The sequence below is a fragment of the Drosophila obscura genome, unplaced genomic scaffold, assembly GCF_018151105.1.
Source record: "Drosophila obscura isolate BZ-5 IFL unplaced genomic scaffold, ASM1815110v1 contig_150, whole genome shotgun sequence".
Taxonomy (NCBI): domain Eukaryota; kingdom Metazoa; phylum Arthropoda; class Insecta; order Diptera; family Drosophilidae; genus Drosophila; species Drosophila obscura.
The window spans coordinates 6,484,655-6,507,097 of NW_024542736.1; the positions used below are offsets into that span (position 1 = coordinate 6,484,655).

At 52.5% G+C, this 22,443-nt stretch overlaps 1 protein-coding gene across 1 annotated transcript; it reads right to left on the reverse strand.

The window, feature by feature from the left end:
• Nucleotides 1-337: 337 nt before the first annotated feature.
• Nucleotides 338-21,957, reverse strand: LOC111066961 (histone-lysine N-methyltransferase trithorax). Its single transcript, XM_041591772.1, is given in 12 exon segments — nt 338-843; nt 912-1,087; nt 1,153-1,286; nt 1,360-3,650; nt 3,702-10,099; nt 10,163-10,375; nt 10,448-11,447; nt 11,478-11,582; nt 12,420-13,000; nt 13,003-13,479; nt 14,545-15,128; nt 21,304-21,957. Coding segments are annotated over 10 exon segments (11,424 nt in total). The 5' UTR covers nt 13,355-13,479; nt 14,545-15,128; nt 21,304-21,957; the 3' UTR covers nt 338-669.
• Between the last annotated feature and the right edge of the window lie 486 nt (nt 21,958-22,443).

The following is a 22,443-nucleotide window of genomic DNA, read 5'->3' on the forward strand; positions in this document are numbered from 1 at the left end:
TATGTACAAATTCTAACACAAAGCCCCTGTAAGTAAACGTCCCACAAATTGTCATCTAATTTCATGAGCTGCCCCAGCCCTGCCTATGCTTATTGGTGTGTGGTGTGTGTGGTGTGTCTGTGTGTGTGTGTGTGGTGGGTAGGGCTCTCCCTAATCCTATACTATAGGCATATATATATAATTATAATATCTAATTTAAATTATTACTCCCCCTTGAATACTGACATCATCGAGTTCTTGTTTTGTGGGGAGTGTTGGATATTATTATTGTTGTTGTTGTTGGATTCCTATGTATGTTGCATTCGTTGCTGCTGCTGCAGATATTCATGTATGTGTGTGTATGTGTGTGTATATATAGTAATAGATTATATATAATATATATATATTAGGATATATAATAATATCAACTGTTTAACTCTTACATTTACTTAAGACTTTTTCATGTGGGGTGGCGCGGGGTTGTGGGGGGTGTGGTTGTTGTATAAAACGAAAAGTATATCACGATAGATCAAACATAGATCGCAAATAACCGTTAACTACGAGTTTTTGTTTTGTTTTTTGTTTGTTGTTTTTCTTTCATGTTTCATGTTCCGTTGTCTCCGATACTGAGTAATATGTATATATGCATTTGTATATATGTATGTATGCGTGTAGGGAGGGGGTTGGGCCCTAATTTAAGTACTTGCGACATCGCTTGGAGCCGCACGAGCAGGGTATCTTCTCATCCTCAAAGGGGAACTTGTAATCGTACGTCAGCTCCTCGCCCTGCACAATGCGCCGCAACGCAAAGATAATGATGTGCTTATGTCCCAGTATATCGACGACCTTTGAGTAGCAATTCGGCTGTAAAATCAATGTTTAAATTAATGTAAAATATATATATATTAACAATATGAAATGTGGCTACTCACCTCACACGAGTGATTGATAAAACGCGCCGCATTGCCACGCATGGTGGCATCCACCACCAGATTGTCATCGATCTTGAACATGTAGCAACCGATGCCGCGACTATCGTAGTAACGCTCCCTCTTGTCCGTCAGCGTGGAGCGTATCAGCTCGCCAGCGTATTCAATGACCATTTCACCTGTACGGAAAATAAAATAGGAAATTATTCCACCTTTCGAAAAGGGCCATCCATGAGCCACTTACCCGCTTCAATGTCCTTGGTGCAGTAGAGACCACGTCCATGGATATGGGAACGGAACACGCCCACATAATCCTTGTAGGTCTCCTTCAGAGTTCGGTACTTCATGGCCATGGGTAGATTGCTGCCCGTTCCTCTTCTGCAAATGCAAATGCAAATTCACATCCAAAATCAATCAGAGTTGCCATGGGGGCGACTGGGCAGGGACTTACCTTGGCACCAGCTCGTTGTCCGAGGGCTGCACAAACACCTGAATGGGCTGCTTGCGGTGCCGGGAGGCCAGCCAGCTGAACATGTCGTATTCGGATCGACTCGCATACGGCTCACAGCGCGCACAATCGTAGGCATTCTCCTGCAGCTCATCCTGATCGGAGCCATAGTCCAGCAACGCCTGAGCATCGCCACCAGCGGCTGCCAGCGCTGCTGCACTGCAGCCACTGCTGCCGGTGGCAACGTGACCACCGGCACTTGCCGCCGTCGACACATTGCCGTTGCGCTTGTGGTACTTGGGCGTGTACTTGGAGCACTTCTCCACACCCGGCAGCTGCTCGATGAGGTACTTGAGGGCATTCGTCTTCAGTCCAATCATCTGGATGCCGCCCATATCGGCCAGCGGTCCCTCGGGCAGCGGCGTCAGGCCGTGCGCACGCCTGGCCACCTGCACCGCCTCGAAGACCTTCTCCCAGATCTCCGCGATGGAGCTGGACTTGTACGTGAAGCCGTCCTCGCTCTGGATCTCGAACAGCAAATGTGGTCCGCTGATCTTCTTCGGCTCGCGCATCGGAGGCGGCGGTTCTGGGGCCGCTGCTGTGGGCACCTCCATGGCCACGGAGGTGGCTGCTTCCTGCTCTTCCTCCTGCTGGTGCTGCTGCTGCTTCGTCGACGTCTCCTGGTGCAGCTGCTCCTGCTGCTGCTGATGCTTCTTGAGCTCCAGTTCGACGCCATTTTGCAGCTCCTTCAGTTCCAGGACATGGGCCTCGGCCATTTCATTGATGTAGGTGGCGGCTGCCTCCACGGCAGCCGTTTCCTCAGCCGTGGCCTCAAAGGCAGACGAAGAGGAAGGTGCCGCGGACGCAGCTGCAGTGGTGGCCAGGACATCCTCGACCATCTGCTGGTAGCCGGCGGCTGTGGCCTCCACATCGGCCGTCGTGGCGGTGGCCATCGAATCGGCACAGTCGTCGTTCGTGAGGTTGTCCAGAATCTTGCTGATCTTCTCCTTCACAGCCGGCTCCTCGCTGTCCGACATCTCGTGATCGTTGCACGCGGATGTGGCCATCTTCAGGCTGAAGTCATCGTCCTCGTCGTCATCCTCGTCGAGTTCCTCATCCTCGTAGGGATTGTCCGTGTCCATTGGCACCACCGATGCCCCTTGGTAGCTGCGATGCTTCTCCAGCAGATAGCCATTGCTCACCATCTGGTGGTCCATTTGGTGCTGGTGCTGCTGTTGCTGCTGCTGCTGGATGAGCAGCACCTCGCTCTTCACCTCCGGCTGCTGCTTCTCGTACAGTCCCTCCATGTAGATGGACTCTGTGGGCTGCTGCTGCTCCTCTTCCTCCTCATCCTCCTCATCGCCCTCCTCCTCCATGATGGTGGCCATTGAGGTCAGAGCGATGCTCTCCATTGCAGCGGCTGCCTTCAGCTCTGCCTCGTACACAGGCGACGGCAGAGGCGATGGCGAGGCTGCCGCCTTCTGGGCATAGCACTTGGAGACGCTGCCACTGGAGATCTGCAGGCTCACCTGCTGCTCCACGAGCGGCTTGGGCGGCGTCGGCGATGACACGACGGGCTCATTCGGTAGCGGCGCTGGCTCCTGCCGCTGCTGCATGGGCAGCACGCGGTTTGTGGGTCGACAGTTAATGCTGGTCGTGGTGCTGGTGGTGCTCGTGCTCGTCATTGTGATGCTGCTGCAGGGCGTCGCCTGCAGCTGCAAAGGATTCACCACATTGGTGGGCAGGGAGCTGCTACCAGCAAAGTGCTGCAATCGATTGATCATCTCCGGCTGCTGCTGCTGTTGCTGCTGCTGCTCGAGCACTTGGGTTTCCATCACAAACTGCGCGGACATTGTTGGTGGCGCCTCTGCAATGGTGATGATGGGCATCGCTGGCTGGGCTTGCTGTGGCTGTTGTTGGATGAGTATCTGCTGCTGCTGCTGCATCAGTTGTTGCTGTTGCTGTTGCTGCTGCTGAGGTTGCTGCTGCCGTATCAGCTGTTGCGGCTGCTGTTGTCGCTGCTGTTGCTGCTGATGCTGCTGCTGTTGGATGATTGTTACCTTGGCGGGCACTTGGCTAATCACAGGCGGATGCTGCACCTGTGTATGTTGCTGTTGCTGTTGCATGACAGGCATCGACTGTTGCTGTTGCTGCTGCTGTTGTTGCTTGGGCGTGGGTTTCATCAGCTTTGGCTTCACCTCCAGCTTATGGATGGGTCGTATCAGATTCGTTTTCTTCTGCAGCGGCTTTGAGGCAATGCTGGGCGGTGCTCCGCATGTGGATCCCGCCGTGGCCTTGCTCTTCATTTGCCCCTGTTGCTGCTGCTTCCCTGCTGCTGCTGCCACTGCTGCTGCATTCTTCAGCTGCTGCTGCTGCTGCTGCTGCTGCTGTGCCTGCTGTGTGGCTATGCTGGTGGGCAGCACCTTGTTCACGACCTGCGGCTGTGGCGGCACCTTTCCCACTCCCCCACCACCGGAGATGTTGTTGGCCTTTGCATTCGCTGTTCGCTTCATCTGCGTCACGGGTGGAATCTTGGCGGTGACCACCAGCGGGGCAGAAGAGTACTCCGCAGCCGAGGATGTCTGTGGCACCGTCTGGAACTGAAAGTTGGCATTCTGAAGCATCTCTTCCTGGCTCTGCTGCTGCTGTTGCTGCTGCAGCACACTGGCGGCATTCAGGAATGTGGCACCCGCACCGCTGCCATCGGACGTATTGTTGAGCACCACATAGCCGGCGGGCAGATCGACAATCGGTTCGATTTTGCTCGCCTGGAACACCTGCGTGGTGGTGGCCGAGAAGCTGGCATTCTGGCTGAGCACTCCCGGCATGGCCGTCGACACAAACTGTTGCGAGGACATCACCGTGTTCTGGACAATCGTCTCCAGGCCGTAGTACATGGGCTGCGTGGCCAGGATGACCTGCGGTCCCCCGGTGGCAAACTCCAGGCCCGTCGCACCGCCGCCTGTGGCTCCGCCGAGTATCAGCGGCTGCTGCACATTCGATCCGTTCTGAATGCCACCGGTCGGATCCCCACCCGCCGATGTGGTGGCCAGTTGCAGTGTCTGCGGCTGGATGAGGGTTCCAATCACCTGCGGCTGCGCTTGCAGCATCTGCAGACCCGAATTGGAGGGCGCCGTCGTCAGCACGAGATTGCCGCTGGCATCTGTTTGCAGGTAGGTGGTGGTGGCCCCTCCACCAGGTGCGGCCGTCAGGAATGTGGGCGCCGCCTGGGGCTGTGGCTTGTAGTCGTTCGTTGTCGGTATCGAGATGTACTGCAGCGGCTGGCCCTGGCTGCCGTCGCCCGTCACGAACGAAATGATGTTCTGTGGCTGTGTGTGCTGCGGCAGGATCAGCTGCGGATGCTGCTGCTGGGCGTTGCTCTGGAACAGCAGCTGCGGCTGCAGCATGCCCTGCCCCAGCAGCTGTCCGTTGCTGGTCACCGTTATGCCCTGATGATGCTGCTGCTGCTGCTGTTGCTGTGGGTGATGCTGATGCACCTGGTGCTGATGGTGCAGTTGGTGGTGCTGCGGCTGTGGCTGCAACTTGGCCTGAATGGGCTTCACCTGGTGATGGCCAGCGCCGGATTTGAGTTGCTTTTGCTTGGCCGCTGCCGTCGCTTGCTGTCCGGCCTTGGTGGCCACCGTTTTGAGCGGTTTGCCAGCGCCATTCAGCGGCAGGACAATCTTCTTGTCCGAATTGGTCGCCTGCAGTGTCTGGTAGGTGGCCGCCGGTGCCGTTGTCGCCTGCGGCAGCTGGATGAACTGCTGTGTGCCATCCGGATTGGTGGACACCGCAATGAGCTGTGGCTGCTGCTGCTGGGGCTGCGACAGGGTGAAGCCACCGCCCAGATTGGCGGCCAGACTTTGCAGGGAGTTGGCATAGATTTGCAGCTCGTCCGTTCCGTTGCCCGTCGCCTGGTGGTTCGTCGGCTGCGACGACAGGAAGAAGCCGTTGCCCAGCGACTGCGGCTGCAGCTGAAGCTGCTGCAGTCCCTGGAGTCCGAACTGGCCCAGGGAGCCCAGACTCTGGACCTGCGGAAAGGACGTCGTCTGCAGGTAGTTGAGTCCCCCCACATTTCCCAGCGTGGCAGCGGCCAGGGCCTGTTTCTGCAGCTCGTTCAGGCTCTCGGCGCTCAGCTGCTGGGCGTGGGCGTGGGCATGCTCCGACTCCGATTCGCTGGCGGACATCTGCTCGCAGTTGGGCAGATGCCGCTGGAAGGAGTCGTAGTTGCGGTACGTGCACTGGCACCGCTCGCACTTCACCTGCCCCGTAAACTGAGCCGTCGACAGGTTGCCGTCGCCCCCAATGATGCGAAATTCCGTGATGGAATCGTCCACGCCGTCCATTTGCATGATTCGCATCTTGGCGGGCTCCTCCCTGCCGCCTGCGCCCTCCTGGCCTCCGGACTTTTCAAAGTATCGCTTGGCCGCGCTCCACGTGAAGCTCTTGCTGCGCAGTCATGTGGATGTGGAGGCCGCCTCCTCGCTGATCGACTGCCGCCGGGAGACACCCGCCACGGTGGCCATCTCCTTCTTGGAGCGCTGTTGTTGGCTCAGGCTGAGCAGGACGCCCTCGGCCAGGTTCTTGGAGAGCTTGCGCCGCTTAATGGCCGCCACACTGTTGCCGTCCAGCTTCGGCCAGGCGCGCGTCTTGAGCACCTGCACCTGTGTGGAGCTGCGGGCGGCGGCGCAGAGCATGGCATCCTCCACGGGATTGCTGGCGGGCCAGCAGTTGCCGCCACTGCCACCGCCCCCCAGGCTGGTGTTCGAGTTGCGCGTGTCCTCGTCGCAGATGGGATGGGGAGGAGGCGCAGCAGCCGCGCCCTGCTGTCCCGCGCTGGTGCCGTCCTTGGACTGTTCGCTGATGGCAAACAGATCGGACTTGTCCGCCAGATCCTCGTACATGAAAATGTCCAGCATGGAGATGCCGTCGAGCAGCTCGTGCGGCAGATCCTCGAATATGGCATCCTTGATCTCCGGCGGCAGCAGATCTGCATTCTGTTGCGGCTCCTCCTCCGTATTCTCATCCGGCGGCACACACGAACTGAGATGCGGATGCGGCTGAGGATGCGGATACTCGCTCCAGCCGTCTGCCGCCCCATCTGTGGCCAGAAGGTCGCTGCTCCGCGCGGCCAAGCTGCTGTGCCAGCGGGCGATCTGCGCCAGTCCCAGCTGGACAACTTGGCCATTGGGATTCGTGTGATCCACCGTGTAGTTGCGTCCCACATCCAGTTGGGCCTGCAGCGTCGAGGAGCAGCTGTTCTGGATGGTGGTGCGCACCGTGTACTCGACAATCTTCCAGGGCTCCTTCGAGGACCAGTAGAGGCGGCTGCACAGGAAATTGATGGGCACCACCGCCTCGTAGGAGTCGGAGAAGCGCGGCACAATGGAGCCGAGCTGCCGCACCTCCAGTGAACCAATGTGGAACTGCACCTTCGACGGCTCAATCAGTTTCTTCCGCTTGCGGTCCAGCTCCACGTAGACGGGGCGGGACACCTCATAGTTGGACTCGTACGTGACGCTGGGCGAGCCATTGGCCCTGAGCGCATTGCCGTTCCTCGCATGCGTCGGACAGTACATGGACTTGTCCGTGAGGAAGGCGCACTCGATGCTCCTCGCGCAGGGATAGTGATAGTGCTCGCCGCACGAGCGCACATTGCAGCCAACGGTGGCGCCGCGATTACCGCAAACGGTGCACTTGATCATCCGGCCGCGGGCCACCGCACTGTGGACATTCTGCAGCGAGCCATCGATCTCCTCGAACACCTCGGCGGACCACATGGCGCAGTTTGTGTGCACCCAACAGTCGTGGCCGCAGTACAGCAGTCGTGCCTCCTCGCCGGAGAGACCCTCGCCGCTCTTGCGGCAAAAGAGACAGACGCGTGTGTCCAGGCGCATCTTGATGCCGCAACCGCTGCCGAGATCGTCCACCTCTTCGAGGGGTATGTCCAGCACACCCGAGCGCACCACCTGCGACGAGGACGAGTGATCGGCATAGACGGACGCGGAGGAGCAGGGACCCGCCTCATGTTGCTGCTGTTGCAGCTGCAACTGATCCTCATAGCGACTCGACTCGAACATGTCGTCCTCGAGGGCGTCCGTGCAGGCCTTCGTCTCGTTCTGGAACCAGGGGAACTGCTCGCTCAGCAGCTCCTTGTAGGCAATGTCCAGCTCGTCGCAGTGGCTCTGCTGGATCACCTGGCTCATGTCGTAGTTGAATTCCGCCAGCGAGACGTACGCATTTCCCGCAATCTTCTGCTTGATGTCCACCAGGCTGAAGGACTGCGACTGCGACAGCGGCTGTTGCTGCTGCTGCTGGCAGGTGCAGGAGCAGGACTTGGACGATGATGAGGATGATCTGCCGGCCTTAGCATTGTGCAGATTGATATTCCGGGACTGCTCCTTGAACTCGTAGACATCGTCGCTGTTCTGTGACTCCCCATCGCTGCCGAGGCCATTGTCCGAGCCGCTGCTAAACTGCAAAGCCTTCGGCTGCAGTTTGCCCTGCTGCCCGGCTGCTCCGCACGTGCAGCGTAGCTTCTTCCTGGGACTGAGCTTGAGTAGGGCGCACGCCTGTCGCGATTTACTGAGCAGCTTCAGCACACTGTACAGGCTGGCCTTGAACTCCTCCATCACCGCCTGCCGCCACTCGTCGGCCTTCAGGCGCGAATTGTCCGAGCGGCGGGCGCACTTCTTGCAAATGAACTCAATCGATTCGGGCAGGGTACTGAGCAGATTGTACTGCTCGTCGCTGAGGCCCTCGCACTTGGAGTGCACCCACTGGTTGCAGTCGCCGCACTCCATCATCTTCAGATCGAAGTCGTTGTCGTCGTAGCACTTCTGGCAGATGGGGCAGTAGTTGCCCTTTTTGCGCAGCTTAAAGCAGCCCGTACACATGGGCAGGTTACCCACGAATTTCGAGACTTTCGTTGTGCTGCAGGATTTGCATTTCAGGCAGTTCACGCAGATGAGGGGCCTGTCGGCGCCGAGCAGCCGCTTGCTGGTTCCCAAGCAGGTGCTGTGGTAGTTCTTCTGGCACTTTTGGCACTTCACCTTCGAGCCCGAGGACATGTTGCACGTGTAGCACACTGTGCAGCGGGGGCACAGCCAATTGAGGCGCTGCGTCAGCTGATTGAGCGACGAGTGGGCCGCACTCAGCGACGTCTCCAGCAGGCTGTTCATCAGCGTTGTGTCCTCGAACGAGCTGTGCTTCAGATTGTACTCGTCCTGCACGCAATACTGATGGTACGGCTCACAGCAGCAGGCACAGAAGATCAGCGGATCCAGACCCGTGGATCCGCACAGGAAGCACAACGCCCGCTGGGCCACCGTCTCGGTGACGATCAGTCCGAAGCCCGTCTGACACACCTCCGCCGGATCGTAGTTTTCCCAAAAGTCAATCGAGATGAGTGTCCGCTGCAGCTGCTGTTGCTGCTGCTGCTGGCGATCCTTTGCTCTTCTGCTGCTTGCCACGGCAGCAGCTGGCATAACGGACGACTGTTGGCTGCCGCTGCTGCTGCTGTTGGCGCCGCCTGTGATGATGTCCCCGTTCCTTGGCTTCAGGCTCGAGGCGGCGGAGGAGGTCACAGCAGCCGCATTTCTGGTTGTGACTTTAATGCCTGCTGTTGCTGACGCTGCACCTCCTCCTCCTGCTGCTCCCTTTTTAGCCTCTGTTTGAGTATTCTTGGCCTTGGTATCTTCACTGGAGGGAGACGTTGCCGTTCCCGTTGTCGTGCAGGTGGCACAATTATCATTTTCATCCGTCAGCATGGGAGCTGTCTTGTCTCCAGTTGCGCCAGACGATGATGGCACTGAAGGAGCATCGTTCTGTTGCGACTGCTGCTGCTGCTGCTGCTGCTGCTCCTCCTCCTCCTGATCCTCGCCAAAAATGGCCAAAGGCTGACCCAGGACTATGGAGGCACTGCGGCAGACATGCTTCACCCGGGGACCCTTCAGATCGATCCTTTGCCTTTTGAGGGTGTCCCCCCCTCCTCCGCCTTCCTCCGTTTGGCCACCAACGCCTGCTGTTCCAGTGGCCTCCTGTTCTGGCTGCTGCTGCTGCTGTTCATCCTTCTGGGCGGCTTCTGGGGCAGGCGTTTCCTCTCCTATAGATTTCTCGCTTTCCAGCTCCCTGGCCTTTTCCTTTTCCTTCTCCTGTTTGCTTGACTTTCGTGTGGCCTTTGTCTCCGGATTGGGACTTATTGAAGGCATCGTCTCTGTGGAGGTGGAGGCGGATGCGGCGGAGGTCACCTTCGGATCCGTCGCATTGCCAATCTTCAGGAACAAAGGCTTCTCAAGGATAGCGGGTCGCAGGAGTGGCATGCTGCCAAAGGTCACATTGTTCTCGGCCAATGGATTCGACTTGATCGATGTCACCGCCGACACTGGCGCACACGTCGCATCTGCATTCGATTTCCACTTGACAGAGGACGTCGCCGACGCCGCCGCCACCGTCGCAGACGAGGAGGAGCTGGAGGAGGATCCGCTGCTGCCAGTGGCACAGCTGGGCGTGAATCGCAGGCCTGCCACTCCTCCTGTGGGGGACAGCAATTCCGTTGCAGATTTCTCCTCCCTGGGCGCCATATTCGCTGGCAGAATGGCGCCCAATCGACTCCTGTGCGCCGCCGGCAGCTGGAACGTAACGAGGCACTTCTTCAGCCAGCAGGCGGTGCATCGTTCCTTGTAGAGCTTCTTAAAGTTCTTCAGCTGGCTGCTCTTCGGCGAGTGTATGCTGCAGGTGGTGCCTAGGGGGTGGAGATCGAACAGAGATTAGTTTTGCTTTGAGATCCCCTAGGAGAGACGCTTACCCTCTGTTCCCTTGCACTGCAGCTGCGTGGCGGCACCGGCAAAGGTGGCGGATGATGCACTGGAGCTCGAGTTGGCCGATATGGATTTCTTGGTCATCTTTGAGATGAATTTGCGGCACACATCGCACGCCACGATCCCGTATTTTCGCTCCTGGGCCACCTCCTTGCTGCTGACGGCTGTGCAGCACACAGCGCAGGTCGTTGGAGCAGCACCTGGAGCGAGTGGGCGATAACAAAGGATTAGTAAGGAAAGTTTGTGGGGAGAGGGAAGCTTCGTCGCCTCACCTGCCGCTGCGAGTGTCCCAAAGGACAGGCCTCCTGCTGGCGAAATGGCACTGTGCGGCACTGCTGTCGGCTTTGTGTCCACCTGGAACTGCAGACGTGGCTCCCAGAGTAGCTTTGTGCTGCTGCTGCTGCTGATGCTGCTGCTGCCGTTGCTGCTGTTGTTGTTGAGCTTCAGGCCGCCAAAGCCAGGAAATGTCTCCTTTCTGGAGGACAAAGAGGAGGCTTCCGCACCCAGGCCAAAGTAATTCTTGGGCTTGGCCTTGGGCTGTGTGGTCGCATGCCTGATGATGGCCCCCTCCTCGAGCAGCCGCTTGTTGGGCTTGATGATCCTCGAGGAGCGGGTGCTGCGCTTGGGCAGGACAAAATGTGTATCCATCACGAGTTGCTTCTCCTCGGATGAGCAGGAGGAGGAGGAGCCATCCTTTTCGTGCATCTCCTCGCCGGCACTCTTCTCCTCCGTGGCAGCCTCAGCGCTGTTTTCCTGCTCCTGCTCATCGTCCTCGTCCTGCTGCTCGTCGGCTTCATCGCTACCCTCATCCTCGTCCATGTCCTCATCCTCGGACTCATTCCGTCGAAAGGTGACGCCCCCCGACTCGCCCTCATCCTCCTCCATGGGCGCCCCAAAGGCACGCGACAGCCCGAAGACATTTGTGCTGGATCCCCCCGCTGGCTCCTGGCCAGCTGGCGGTGCCGATCGAAACTTGAGGGAATTCAGTTTATCGATGTTCGAGCTGCCATTGAGTATCGTGGAGAGAATGGAGGGCCGCACGATGCTCTCGCCGCTGCGGGTGTAGGCCATGGCACGGTTCAGCGAGTCCTTCTTCATGATCGAGACGAGGGGCGTGCGAGTGTCCGGATTGTAGAAGCGCTTCACCACCGATTTGTCGTCGCTCGTCTCGAGCACATTTCTGAATGTCACCGTTTTCTTTTGTTTGATGGGCGGTGCAGGTGCAGGTGTAGGAGCTGTCGCTGTGGCTGCGGCTGATGTTGATTTCGGACTGCCTGCTGCTGATCCTCCTGTTCCTGCTGATCCTGTTGCTGCTGCTCCATTTCCAGGTGCTGTTGCTGCTGCAGCAGCGATGGCCTCTGTGGCTCCTACTCCTCCTTCGCTGGGCATTTCGCTCAACCTGCGCTTCTGCAAGAGTGCGGGAAACGTTAAAGGGTGTTGCAAGCACAAAGGGTTCGGGGGTTAGAGAGCGGAGCCACAAATCAATAATTCATGCACTAACTACGTAGCAGGTAAAGGGGTAAAAGGGCGGATACGGAGCGAGGAATAGGCAAGGAAGGCAAACTCGCAAATGAAACTGAAAACGAAACAAGCGGAAAGCGGAAAGGCAGGCAGGCAGGCAGGAAAGCGGGAAAGTAGTAGCAGCAGCAAGGGGAAGTAAGGGCTGGGAGGGGTGACTCCCAGCCAAGGTTTAAGGCTCAAAAACAAGTTACTAAGTATGTGCCACCGAATGGGGTACAGACACACACCAGACAACGACAACGATACAGACACAGACACGAAACAGACACCACACACATGTGGCAGTTGCAAAGAGCGCTAAAACGTCATAAAAGCCAATTAAGCAGGTAAGCAGCGTGCAAGCAAGCAAGGTGGGTTGGGGAGGGCAGGGTGGGCCCATAAATGCAGTGCAAGAGAGGGGGAAAAAAGAAGGGAGTAAGGGAGGGGGGTGGCGGGGGCAGTGGTTACCCTCTTCTTTATTTACATTCTGCGAGGAAACATCAGCAGCAAGAGGGTTGCAGCACACGCAATCCCCCCCTCAGTCCAACAAAATCTGTGGCAGCTATCAGTAGGGGGCGAGGGGAAAGCAGGTATCAGGGGGTGGGGTGTGGGGTGTGGGTAGTGGGAAGTAGCAGTGGAAAAGCGGCTTAAACTTATTCATAACTAAAGCTAAACACAGAGAGCAGAGGGAGAGAGCAGCCACACACACACACACACAGACAGACACCAACAAACGAGACTTACCAATGCAACATCTTCGACCGATTCCAGCACAGACCTGGTGTTCCCGACTCCTCCTCCTCCTCCACCGTCTCCTACTACTGCTGCTGCTGCTGCCGCCGCTCCACTAGGTGAGACGCCGCCAGGTGGCAATGTCGCTGGGGGAGACACTGCCACAGCAGAGTTTGTAGAAGACGAAGAAGAAGACATTGCTGCAGAGCAGGAGGAGACGACGGGCACAGAGCTGCTCGCAGCGGCGGAGGCGGATACAACGGATGCAGCGGGGCAATTAAGTTGCAATTGTTGTTGCTGCTGCTGCTGGTGCTTCAGTTTCGATGTAGAGGGCAGCATCACCTCGCCTCGGGCCAGATTCAAGTTCTTGAACTTCTTGTTGCCCCCCTTGCGGGCACGCTGCAGCAGTGCACTGCTGACCACAAAGGGACCGGCCACGGCAACGGCGAGGGCGGGGGCTGCTGTCGTCTTCCTTTCGCCATTGTGGCTGCCACTGGCACTGTCATCGTCGTCATCCTCCTCCTCCTGGAGATCCTCGGCGTTCTCAGCGCCTGCACTTGCACTCTTGTGATGCGTCCCGCCACCTCCCTCCTCCCGCTGCCATTCACACCGCTGCCATTGGTGGTGCCTCCTGTCGAGCCATTGCTGCCACTGTTGCTGTTTGTGGCTGCAGTACTCGTGGAGGAGCTGCCACCGCCGCCTGTGCCACTAATAGAGGCACCGCCTGGGGCATTGTCGTCCTCATCGTTATCACAATTGTTGCCCTTCTCCCGCCCAGCCGCCGATCCAGCACTCTGTCCGGTCTGCTGTTGCGACTGCTGCTGCTGCTGCTGTTGCTCCGTCGTGGTTGCTTCGGAGGCAGCAGCATCTTCCTCCAGTTGCAGGACACTTATCCGCTTACGATTGATCGACTTTGAGGGTTTCCCGGGAAACTTGGAGCGGCCCATAATAGAGTTGTTTTTCCGCTTGTTTGTTGCATTTGCCTTCGATTGTTTGGGGGGGCTACTCGATACGGGTATCACTTGGGATATCGGAGCAGGTTGGCACTGCGCGCTTTCCTGGCTCCCACACACTGTACGAAAAGGGGGAGAGAGGGAGAGAAACACACGGTTCACGTGAGAGACGACACCCAACAGAAATACCGGTATTGCAGCAGTGCAGCAACGACAACAACAACAATGAGTATGAGTCCGTCCCCTCCTCACTCTGTAACCGAACCGCGCGCGCGTCTTTGGAATGCGTCAATTTTCCCCCCTTTCGGTGCGCGACGACGACGACGACTCGTTTCTGCTCGTTCCTGTTTCGGCTCTAGCTGCTCTGCACCTCCTTCTGCTTCGTTTCTTTTTTGTTTCTTTTATTTCCCCCACTTGCGTCTTGGTTTTTTTATTCGCGCGCGCTCCTCGTACCGTTCCTCGCTCCTTGCTTTGCGAATTTCGAATAAAGCCGAAGGTGACGTCAAAGCGCGACAACGCGTCAAGCCTCGGCTTTGTCTCTCTTTTCTCGCAAGATATATTTCCGCAGAAGGGTAAGGCAGGCATGCGCTGCACTCTCTCGCGGAGGACTGCCTTACCTTCGGGCTTATGTGTCTTGGTGGCAGGAGGGAGAGCGCAGAGCAGAGCGGAGCGCGCTAAAGGTGCAATTGCAGCTGCCTTTGTTTCGCTCCGGCGTTTACGTTGCCGCTGGCACGTCTTGCGTGACCACCAGCCACACACACACACACACACCAGCATGCATCACCTTTCCTACCACTAAATATACGCAGCAGATCAGCGCCCCTCAAAAAACAACTGCCCCCTGCTGCTCCTTGTAGCACGCGCGACACACCGCGCTCTCTCTCTCACTCTCTTTCTTTCTCTCTGTCTGTCACAGACTCCTTTTTAAGAAACTCTTGAACCTCTCTCTTATGCTCTGCTCTGCTCTCTCTGTCCATCCGTCCGTCCGTTCATCCGTTTGGTCTCTGTCGCTCTGTCCCGTAGACGTTTCATCGACGTTTTAAGTGGTTTTTCTACTTCAGACTTGAACTTTTTCTCTGCCAGGATTTTCTCGTTTTTGCATTGTTGTTGCTGTTGCCGCTGCTGCTGCTGCTTTTGTTTCTCTTTTCTATTTTTTTTTTTTTGCTGGAAATTGAAATTCTTACAGTTGTTGGCGTTGGGTGTTGTTGTTGTTGTTGTAGGCCACTATTAAGTGGTGGGTTTTTCCTTTATGACTGCCTTTTTACGACAGTTTTTTTTTTTGCTGCTTCTGCTGCTGCTGTTGTTGCTCTCTCTCTCGCTCTCGCTCTTTATGGCCTTTAAGGCTGGGTGACAGAAGGAGAGGAGTGAGAGAAAATTCTTCTTTTTGCGCGTTTAGTTTTTCTGCGTTCTCCGTTTTTGCTCTTCTTCGTAGTATTTACAATTTTCCACATAGCTGTGTTGCTGTACTTTCCGCGAAAAACTTCGCCTTAACTTCTCTGGTGCTGCTGCTGCTGTTGCTGCTGCTGGCGCTGGCTGTTGCTGTGGCAGAAGCCCGCGTTCTGGGTCTGCCCCTGCGGCCTCATCATGCTCATTATCACCATCATCCCCATCATCATTATCGGGATCGGATCATCATCATCAATGGTCGCATCAGCACTGGTCTACATCATTGCCATTCCTTCACAAAAACTATACCAACAAACGAACTCACACACACCGGCGCACAAAAGTCTGTGTGCCTCTGCTGTTTGGCAGAGTTTTCTTCAATCTGCAAAAATGATTGAGAGTGGGTTGGGGTTCGGGTTCGGGTTGGGGGTTGTGGGGGGGAGTATTTGTGGTTTGAGGGGTTGGTAGGTGTTGGGGAGAGAGAGAAAACAAAGTAGAAATTTATTAGTTCGCTTCGTCGCAGTTGGGCAAACACACAAGTTGAAAGTTGACTTTTGTTGGACAGTGTGAGAGTGGAGGTGGAGAGTGAGGTGTGTGGTGGTGGTGGTGGTGGTGTGGTGTGTGCGTGTGAGAGTGTGAATGGGTGGGTGGGTGTGCAATGATTATGTGTGCATGGATGTGTATGCGTGTTCGTGTGAGTAGATTGCAAGGAGCTGAAATGCTGCCTGACTGCTGCTCCTGGGGTGCCCTCCCCCTACCACCCACAACCCACCTATGAGCATGAGTCAGTGTGGTAATTGTTTTCCGTTGTGGATACCCTAGCCCAAGCGTACCCCATTAGTTGATTGATATGTTGGGTGCAGCACAAAGAAAAGGAAGAAAAGCTGGCGACCCTATAAGGGAACTATGATCAAAACCAATCTCAAATAATTGAAGATTTCTAAAAAGATCCTCTGCAGAAAACATGTGAGTAAGAGTTGCCAGGATCAGAGTACATTCAACAAAATTTCAATGAGAAAAATATGGGACTTTCCACGTAACTCAACCAATCTGAAGCAAATTCTATATGGGTTATGTTTCCCATAAAACTTCAAAAAACTTTTATTCAATTCAACACAACACAACCCACAATTCAATTGTGCAACTCCCACTGGAACCATCTGCTCCTTATGGATATCTAACTCCCACTGGGACCATTCCCTGTTAAAGGGTATCTACTATTTCGTTATTCGCTTGCCACGTTTATTGCTTGTTATTTTTTGTGTTGTGTTGTGTTGGTTTTTATGTGTGTTTTACTCCTGTTTCGAGCCAAAGGTGTTTCTTGTCAGTGGTTTATTTAGTTTTAGTTTAGTTTGCTTTGGTTTTAGTTCGGTTGGCTTGTTAGTTAGTCAATCTTGTCAACTGTACTCCACAGTCGGCAGGGGAGTCGCCGGCCCCCAGTCGTCGGGCAGCAAGTCAATTTAGTTACATTTTGTATCTGTATGCATGACTGAACTGAACACAGTGGGCCGGAGCAGTGTGTGCACTCCCCCCCAACCCTGACTGAGCCGTGGCCGGGACAAACAGGTCAGCGTGTGTATGTGTGAACCACCCACTGTACGTGAGTCGATTTCGATGTCTCTGGCTCTGGCTCTGACTCTCGACTCTGTCGCTGTCGCTGTCTCCGGTTATGTGTCAGTTTGCTGCGATTTGTGATTTCATTTGTCGATGTTCCTCTATTTTTTATTTAATTTCCTTTTAGTTGTTGCTTTTGTCGCACTGTGTAGTGTCTTTATGGCCCGAACTGTTGGACGGTCGCACGATTGGCATGATGTAAGCCGCGGGGCTAAGCTTAATTGGATAGCACTCCTCCGTATATTGGCATAGCGATTACACTAATTGCCGTTGGCCGTTAGCTGGTGCCGGTGCCGGTGCCGGTGCCGGAGTTGGCTCGAATGTGTGGCGCACGGATTGAATTGGTTATTGAATATGCATAAATGAATAATTTGCATATTCAATTGATAATCATTCGATTCGCATTGATGATTGAAAGTGTAAAAAATTAAACACTTGATTCTAAAGATCTTAATAGACTGCTGCTGCCTACCTCCTCCTCCCCCAAGCCCAATGACGCAATTATTTATGGCCTTTGGATCAGATTTACTTATGGGATATGCGGTTCTATCTATGGTTCCATGTGGTGGCTAGCCTCTACTACACTGCGATTCAAAAGTATATGACAGTTGTAAGATGACACACTTAAAGCAGAACCCATTTGAAACGCTTGAATTGTTCTACATGCAAATAACTGATTGAAGAAGATATTTTTTTCCATTTGAATATTCACCTCATTCCAAGACTTCATTTATTAACTGCCATACAGCACTGAAACGCACTGTCTGTTTAAATGTCTGTTCCACAATAAGCAATAAATAATTAGATATTTCCAACGACAACAGTAAAACTGCAATATTAGTATCTATTTAATGGCGACACACAAAAGCCCAACAAAAGCTCAAGCACAAAGCAAATAACATGACATAACAAACTAAAGGTTAATTCTCTCAAGCTCAAAACAATTGTCAACAATTTAATACTCATTCACGGGGGCAGAGGCGGGCAGGCAGGCAGGCAGGCAGGCAGAGAGGCAGGCAGTCAGAGAGGCAGGCACTAATATTTAGTTGAATATTCCGACTAGAAGGATACCCCTCATCGTTCGATTGCGATCCATTTTTTGGTAGATATAGATCACAGGCGCATATAAAGCGTGTCAATATTTGAAGAAGAAAAATGTAAACAGTACGCACAGAAAATATGTATGATTGATCTTGGAGTTCTCCTACAGATCCAGGTGTACATGATGTGTATGCCTGTTACATGCAATATCCTGAATACAATATACCCTATTGTTCTCAACGATTTACCAACCAGGTATAAACACTCGCCAACAAATTGCACACAAATTGGGCCTGTGAAACACAAACACACACAGGCACACGCACACGCACACAAAGGCACAGTGGCAGACACAAAGCAGTGGCAGGCAACAGAATGCTTAGCATTAGCACGCTGTGTGTTGACATCAATTAACTAAATCGCTTTAATTATAGTATGCCACCAGCAGCAGTCCCAGGGCCAGATCAAACCAAGGCAAACCCCACCCAGGAGAGAAGGATTTCAGGAGAGAGAGAGAACAAATCTGAACAAATCAATAAAAGGCCGCACAAAAATGACAAAACGCAAGCTGGTCCCAAAATAAGAGACGCGCAAAACAAAAATAAAGAGTGAATTTTGATGGGAGACTGCAATTTGAATGACACTGCCTCTGCCTGTATGACACTCACTGTCTCCGATGTATCTGTATGACACTGACTAGAGGTGCGCCGTTATGAATTTGGAATCTATGACTCCAAAACGATTTGAATGTGAAATGCAAACTAATTTGATGGCATTGTATCAAGCATACTCCAATATTTGATAAGATATTGAGACTTTTATGCTGATCAATAAAATGGCAATTAAACTTAAATATGAACTTGTCAAAGTGAAACAAACTGGTTTGTAATTAATCCTGTTTGTAAAAATAAATCGGTAGCATAATCTTAAAAGCCGCAGATTAATCTGGAAAGTAGTAGAAGCAGTAATTCAGACTGATTATCTCAAATTGCTTTGATGGCTGTACTCTTTTAATGAATTAATCCAATTGTAAGTGTCATATGGGCCTGAAAAAGAGTCACGCGAGAGCCGGGAAGGTGGGCAGGGGGAGTGGAAGAGGTGGAGAGATGACAAGCAACAATCTCCAACGGCGCGGCGAGCCCCGAGAGCTGGCCAATTCGAACGCATCGTCATCGACATCGACAGCGACATCGAACCGGCCCGAACAGGCAGGCGGCGGCAGTAGGCAGAGCAGACAGCCGACCAAACACGACGAGGCCGCCGACACACACACAAAACCCCTCACAGAGACACAGAGAGACAGAGAGACCCACTCACACACCTTTAATTTAATTGCCATCAATTATGGTAAAAAGATTAAGAAATCAAAACAAGCGCAAAAATGTACAAAAACATGAATAAGAAGAATGGCAAAGGCAAAATGAAACGGAATACACGCAGACACACAGAGACTGGCAGACAGACAGGGACAGGCATACCATATCCCCCACTCATGCCCCTATAACCAACACCCCACCAAAGAGGCGCGCTCATACAACTTGCAAATTGCGAGTAATTGAGAAGATTAAAGTCAAGCAGCATGCCAGAGGAGAGCAGACAGCAGGGCAGCGCAAGAAACCAGAGGGAGACAGCTGGAAACGGAGACAGAGAGCAGAGCAGGCCAGGTAACGACGATTGAAAACCGAATCGACTGCCGAACGATTAAGAGCCATAAACACGAGCACGACAATCACAGATACAGCAGTAGCAGCGGGCCAGCACACCCCCTCCCACTCACAAACACACACACACACATACAGCACAGCACAGGCACCCAATAGACAACTATCTGCATACACTCGCAAGCTCACAACAAACACGACTGACAAGTTGAGCACCAACGAAAAAAATCGAAGTCTGCCCCAAACGAGAGCGCGACACAGCTACATAAAATATGTAAATTTGTATGAAATTATGCAAAAATGCCTTAAATACATGTGCAACAATAAGAGGCAGGATAAGAGCACAAGAGAGAAAGCCAATGGCCAGAAGCTGAAGAAGAAGAGAGACAACACAAAACAAGCAACAAATGAGCTTGGCGCTCCCCTTGAAGAGCGATGGAGATGGAAAGAAAGAGAGCAGCAACCTTAAGAGAGCAGAGCGCAGCACATGGCTCCCCCAACCCCAACAGACAATAAGAGGGGAACCATGAATGAGAGAGCATGCGGGGGTGTGTGCGCTCACTCGTTCGTGTTTCGTGTTTTGCGTGCGTGTGTGTGTGTGTAAATCAAAACACGCAGCAAAAGGTGAAACATGAAAAATGTGCGCGCCAATAAAATGCAAAAGGTGTGAGAGAGCATTGGCGCTGGTATTGCTGTGGGCCATTAAAATAGAGTATCTCTCTGGGCGTTTAATGAGCAGAATTAAGAGTTGAGCGTGAAACGCAGTTTGATGATGATGATGAGATGTCCAATTTGCCACGAAACACGAAACAGCAGCCGAACTAAATACGTGATAGAGTGTGTGTGTGTGTGTGAGTATTGGGACATCTGTTTCGTCGTAGTATTAGTGGTGTGCGGTGGTGGGTAAGGTAACCCAGTTGGCCGCTGCACAGCGTCCTCCCCTCCCCTAACCACTTTCAACAAGAACTAACGAAAACTAATATTTTGACGAGGGGTGCTCAAAGACTTGGTGCTGATGCTGCTGCTGCAGCGGTGATCAGTGGAGCGTGAAAAGTGCACCGGAATCAGCATAACGGTCCACTGGCCTGCTGCTCCTTCGGACTACCCCAGATTTATTGATTCTTTGAAAGACAAGGCACATTTTTTAATATGCGCAATTACTCATTTTACGCCTCGAATGTTATTTGGCGCGTAGTTTCTCACGAACTTAAAGTCACACACACACACACACACAGGCACACTCTCTCACAAGATTTGGAATTTGCCTTTCGATAGCAGCAAAAATGGCGTCAACATCAGATATACATATGTATATGTACATAAATACACATTTATTTAGTAATTATTCAACAACAACAAAAACAACAAGCAGCAGCCATCGATCGTTTTAGCGGTCTGCCGCTGTGATCGTTTCTCATTTTATTGTATAATTTATTAAAAGCTTCAACGACAGCAGCAGCAACAGAGGCAGCAGAAACAGCGGCAGCAGATCAATTTTTAGTTATACAAACACTTGGCCCTGGTGTGCGTAAGCGAGAGGGAGAGGGTCAAGTAGACGACAGTGGGAGAGCGCTTCAGAATTTAAGATTTCAAGTACCTTATAAACGACAGCATTCGCCTGATTTTGACAGTAATTAACTCGGTTCAGATCACAATATCAAGTTGATGTAATAGGAGCCACATAATAATAGATCTGCTTAATGAACCTTTCCTTAACCGATCAAAATTATCATTATTCTTGCTGCAGCAATCATGTGTGTGCTGTCTCGTTTCGCCAGTACCTTAATTGAGGCGACCACAAAAACAATTAGCTTGCCAGAGCAGCACAGCAGCACTGGTCACATTAACTGTTATTTATGGATGCTGTGTCTTGCGGGTGGGCTTGGGCTTGGGCGTGTGCGAGAGTGAGTGGGTGCGACTAACGTGTACCGTGGAACCTCTGATTTGGTCATAAGGTAACTGTATTTGTTGTACGACGAGTGGGCAGGCTGCTGTCTGCTCAATTTGCATTTCACCTTTGCATTCCAGCGGTAAATCAACAATCTAAAATCTACTCACTAAAAGGTGTACGTACGGGTGTTAGTAGACATGTATGGATAATGGATAATGTATATGGATATGGATGATGGGAATGTGTGTGTGTTAGAAGTCAAATCAATATCTACGTGCACAATACAGGGACCGACTGGGGACTGACTCATCCGCCAGTCCAGTCGTATCATCCGGATCTCTTTAAATTACCTTTTGCTCAGGGTAGGCAGGGGGGCTGCATTTAATATATATCCGATATCCAATTTAGGCCGATTTCAAACACTCTTTTATCCGTGTAATGCACAAAACAATCACAAAACAACACCATACACAATGAGTGTGACAGGGACAGAGAGGATTGGGGGACGACGAATGGCGATTTTTCGTTTTTATTTTCGTTCACTTATTTCTTGGTTTTTGCTTTGGCTTTCACATTCGCCGAGCGACTCTCTCTCTATATCACAAAACAACACCAACACGAACACAAATGCACGTATACAAAGACCGACAACTACTATTGCTCTCGTTTACGCTCTCTTGCTCTCTTTCGCGCCCGCGCGTTTCGCATATACACACACAGCTATAGATTTGAGGCTGTGTGCGTGCATGTGTCTGCATGTATGTATTTTTACGACGATGAAAAAATGCCTGCTTCTTCTTCTACACAAATCAGGTTTGCATTTTTGATTTTGGATTTTCACAATTTCTGGCAATTGTGCGTTTTAAATTCAATGATATTTCACCATCAGACACTGCCTGCAGCACTCACACACACAATTCACATTAGTTTTACAATTATTATGGATATTTTCAGCATTTTAAACGAGCGTTTTACAAGAGAGCTGTCAAATAGAGCTGGTACTATCGAGGGCACTAGTATCGATATTTTGCTGTTAGCCTCTACTATCGATGGTATTGAGTGACAGTATCGAATGTTTTTTTCAAAAAATTCAACGTTGATTTTCCTCGATTTTGATAATCCGTTTAATATTACTAGATAGTTGGCCCTCTCATCCCTAAACAAATAATTTTATCCGATAGAAACATAAATTTTCTAAAAGATTGGCAAGCTTTCAGAAGTCCTTTTTATTGGATTATTTACATATTAAGGTTCAATCAATAACAACATAAAACGAATGTGAATTCGTTTTTGTGGCGCTGCCAGACTCGTGCAATTCGTAGTTGCTGCGGGCTGCCATACCATGATATTTGTGATATGAAATTCGTCGATTTTGATATTCCGTTTAATATTACTAGCTAGTTGGCCCTCTCAGCCCTAAAAAAATTATTTCATCCAATTCCTCAATGAATTTTGTTTAGGATTGGCTTTATTTTTAATGACATTGTTTA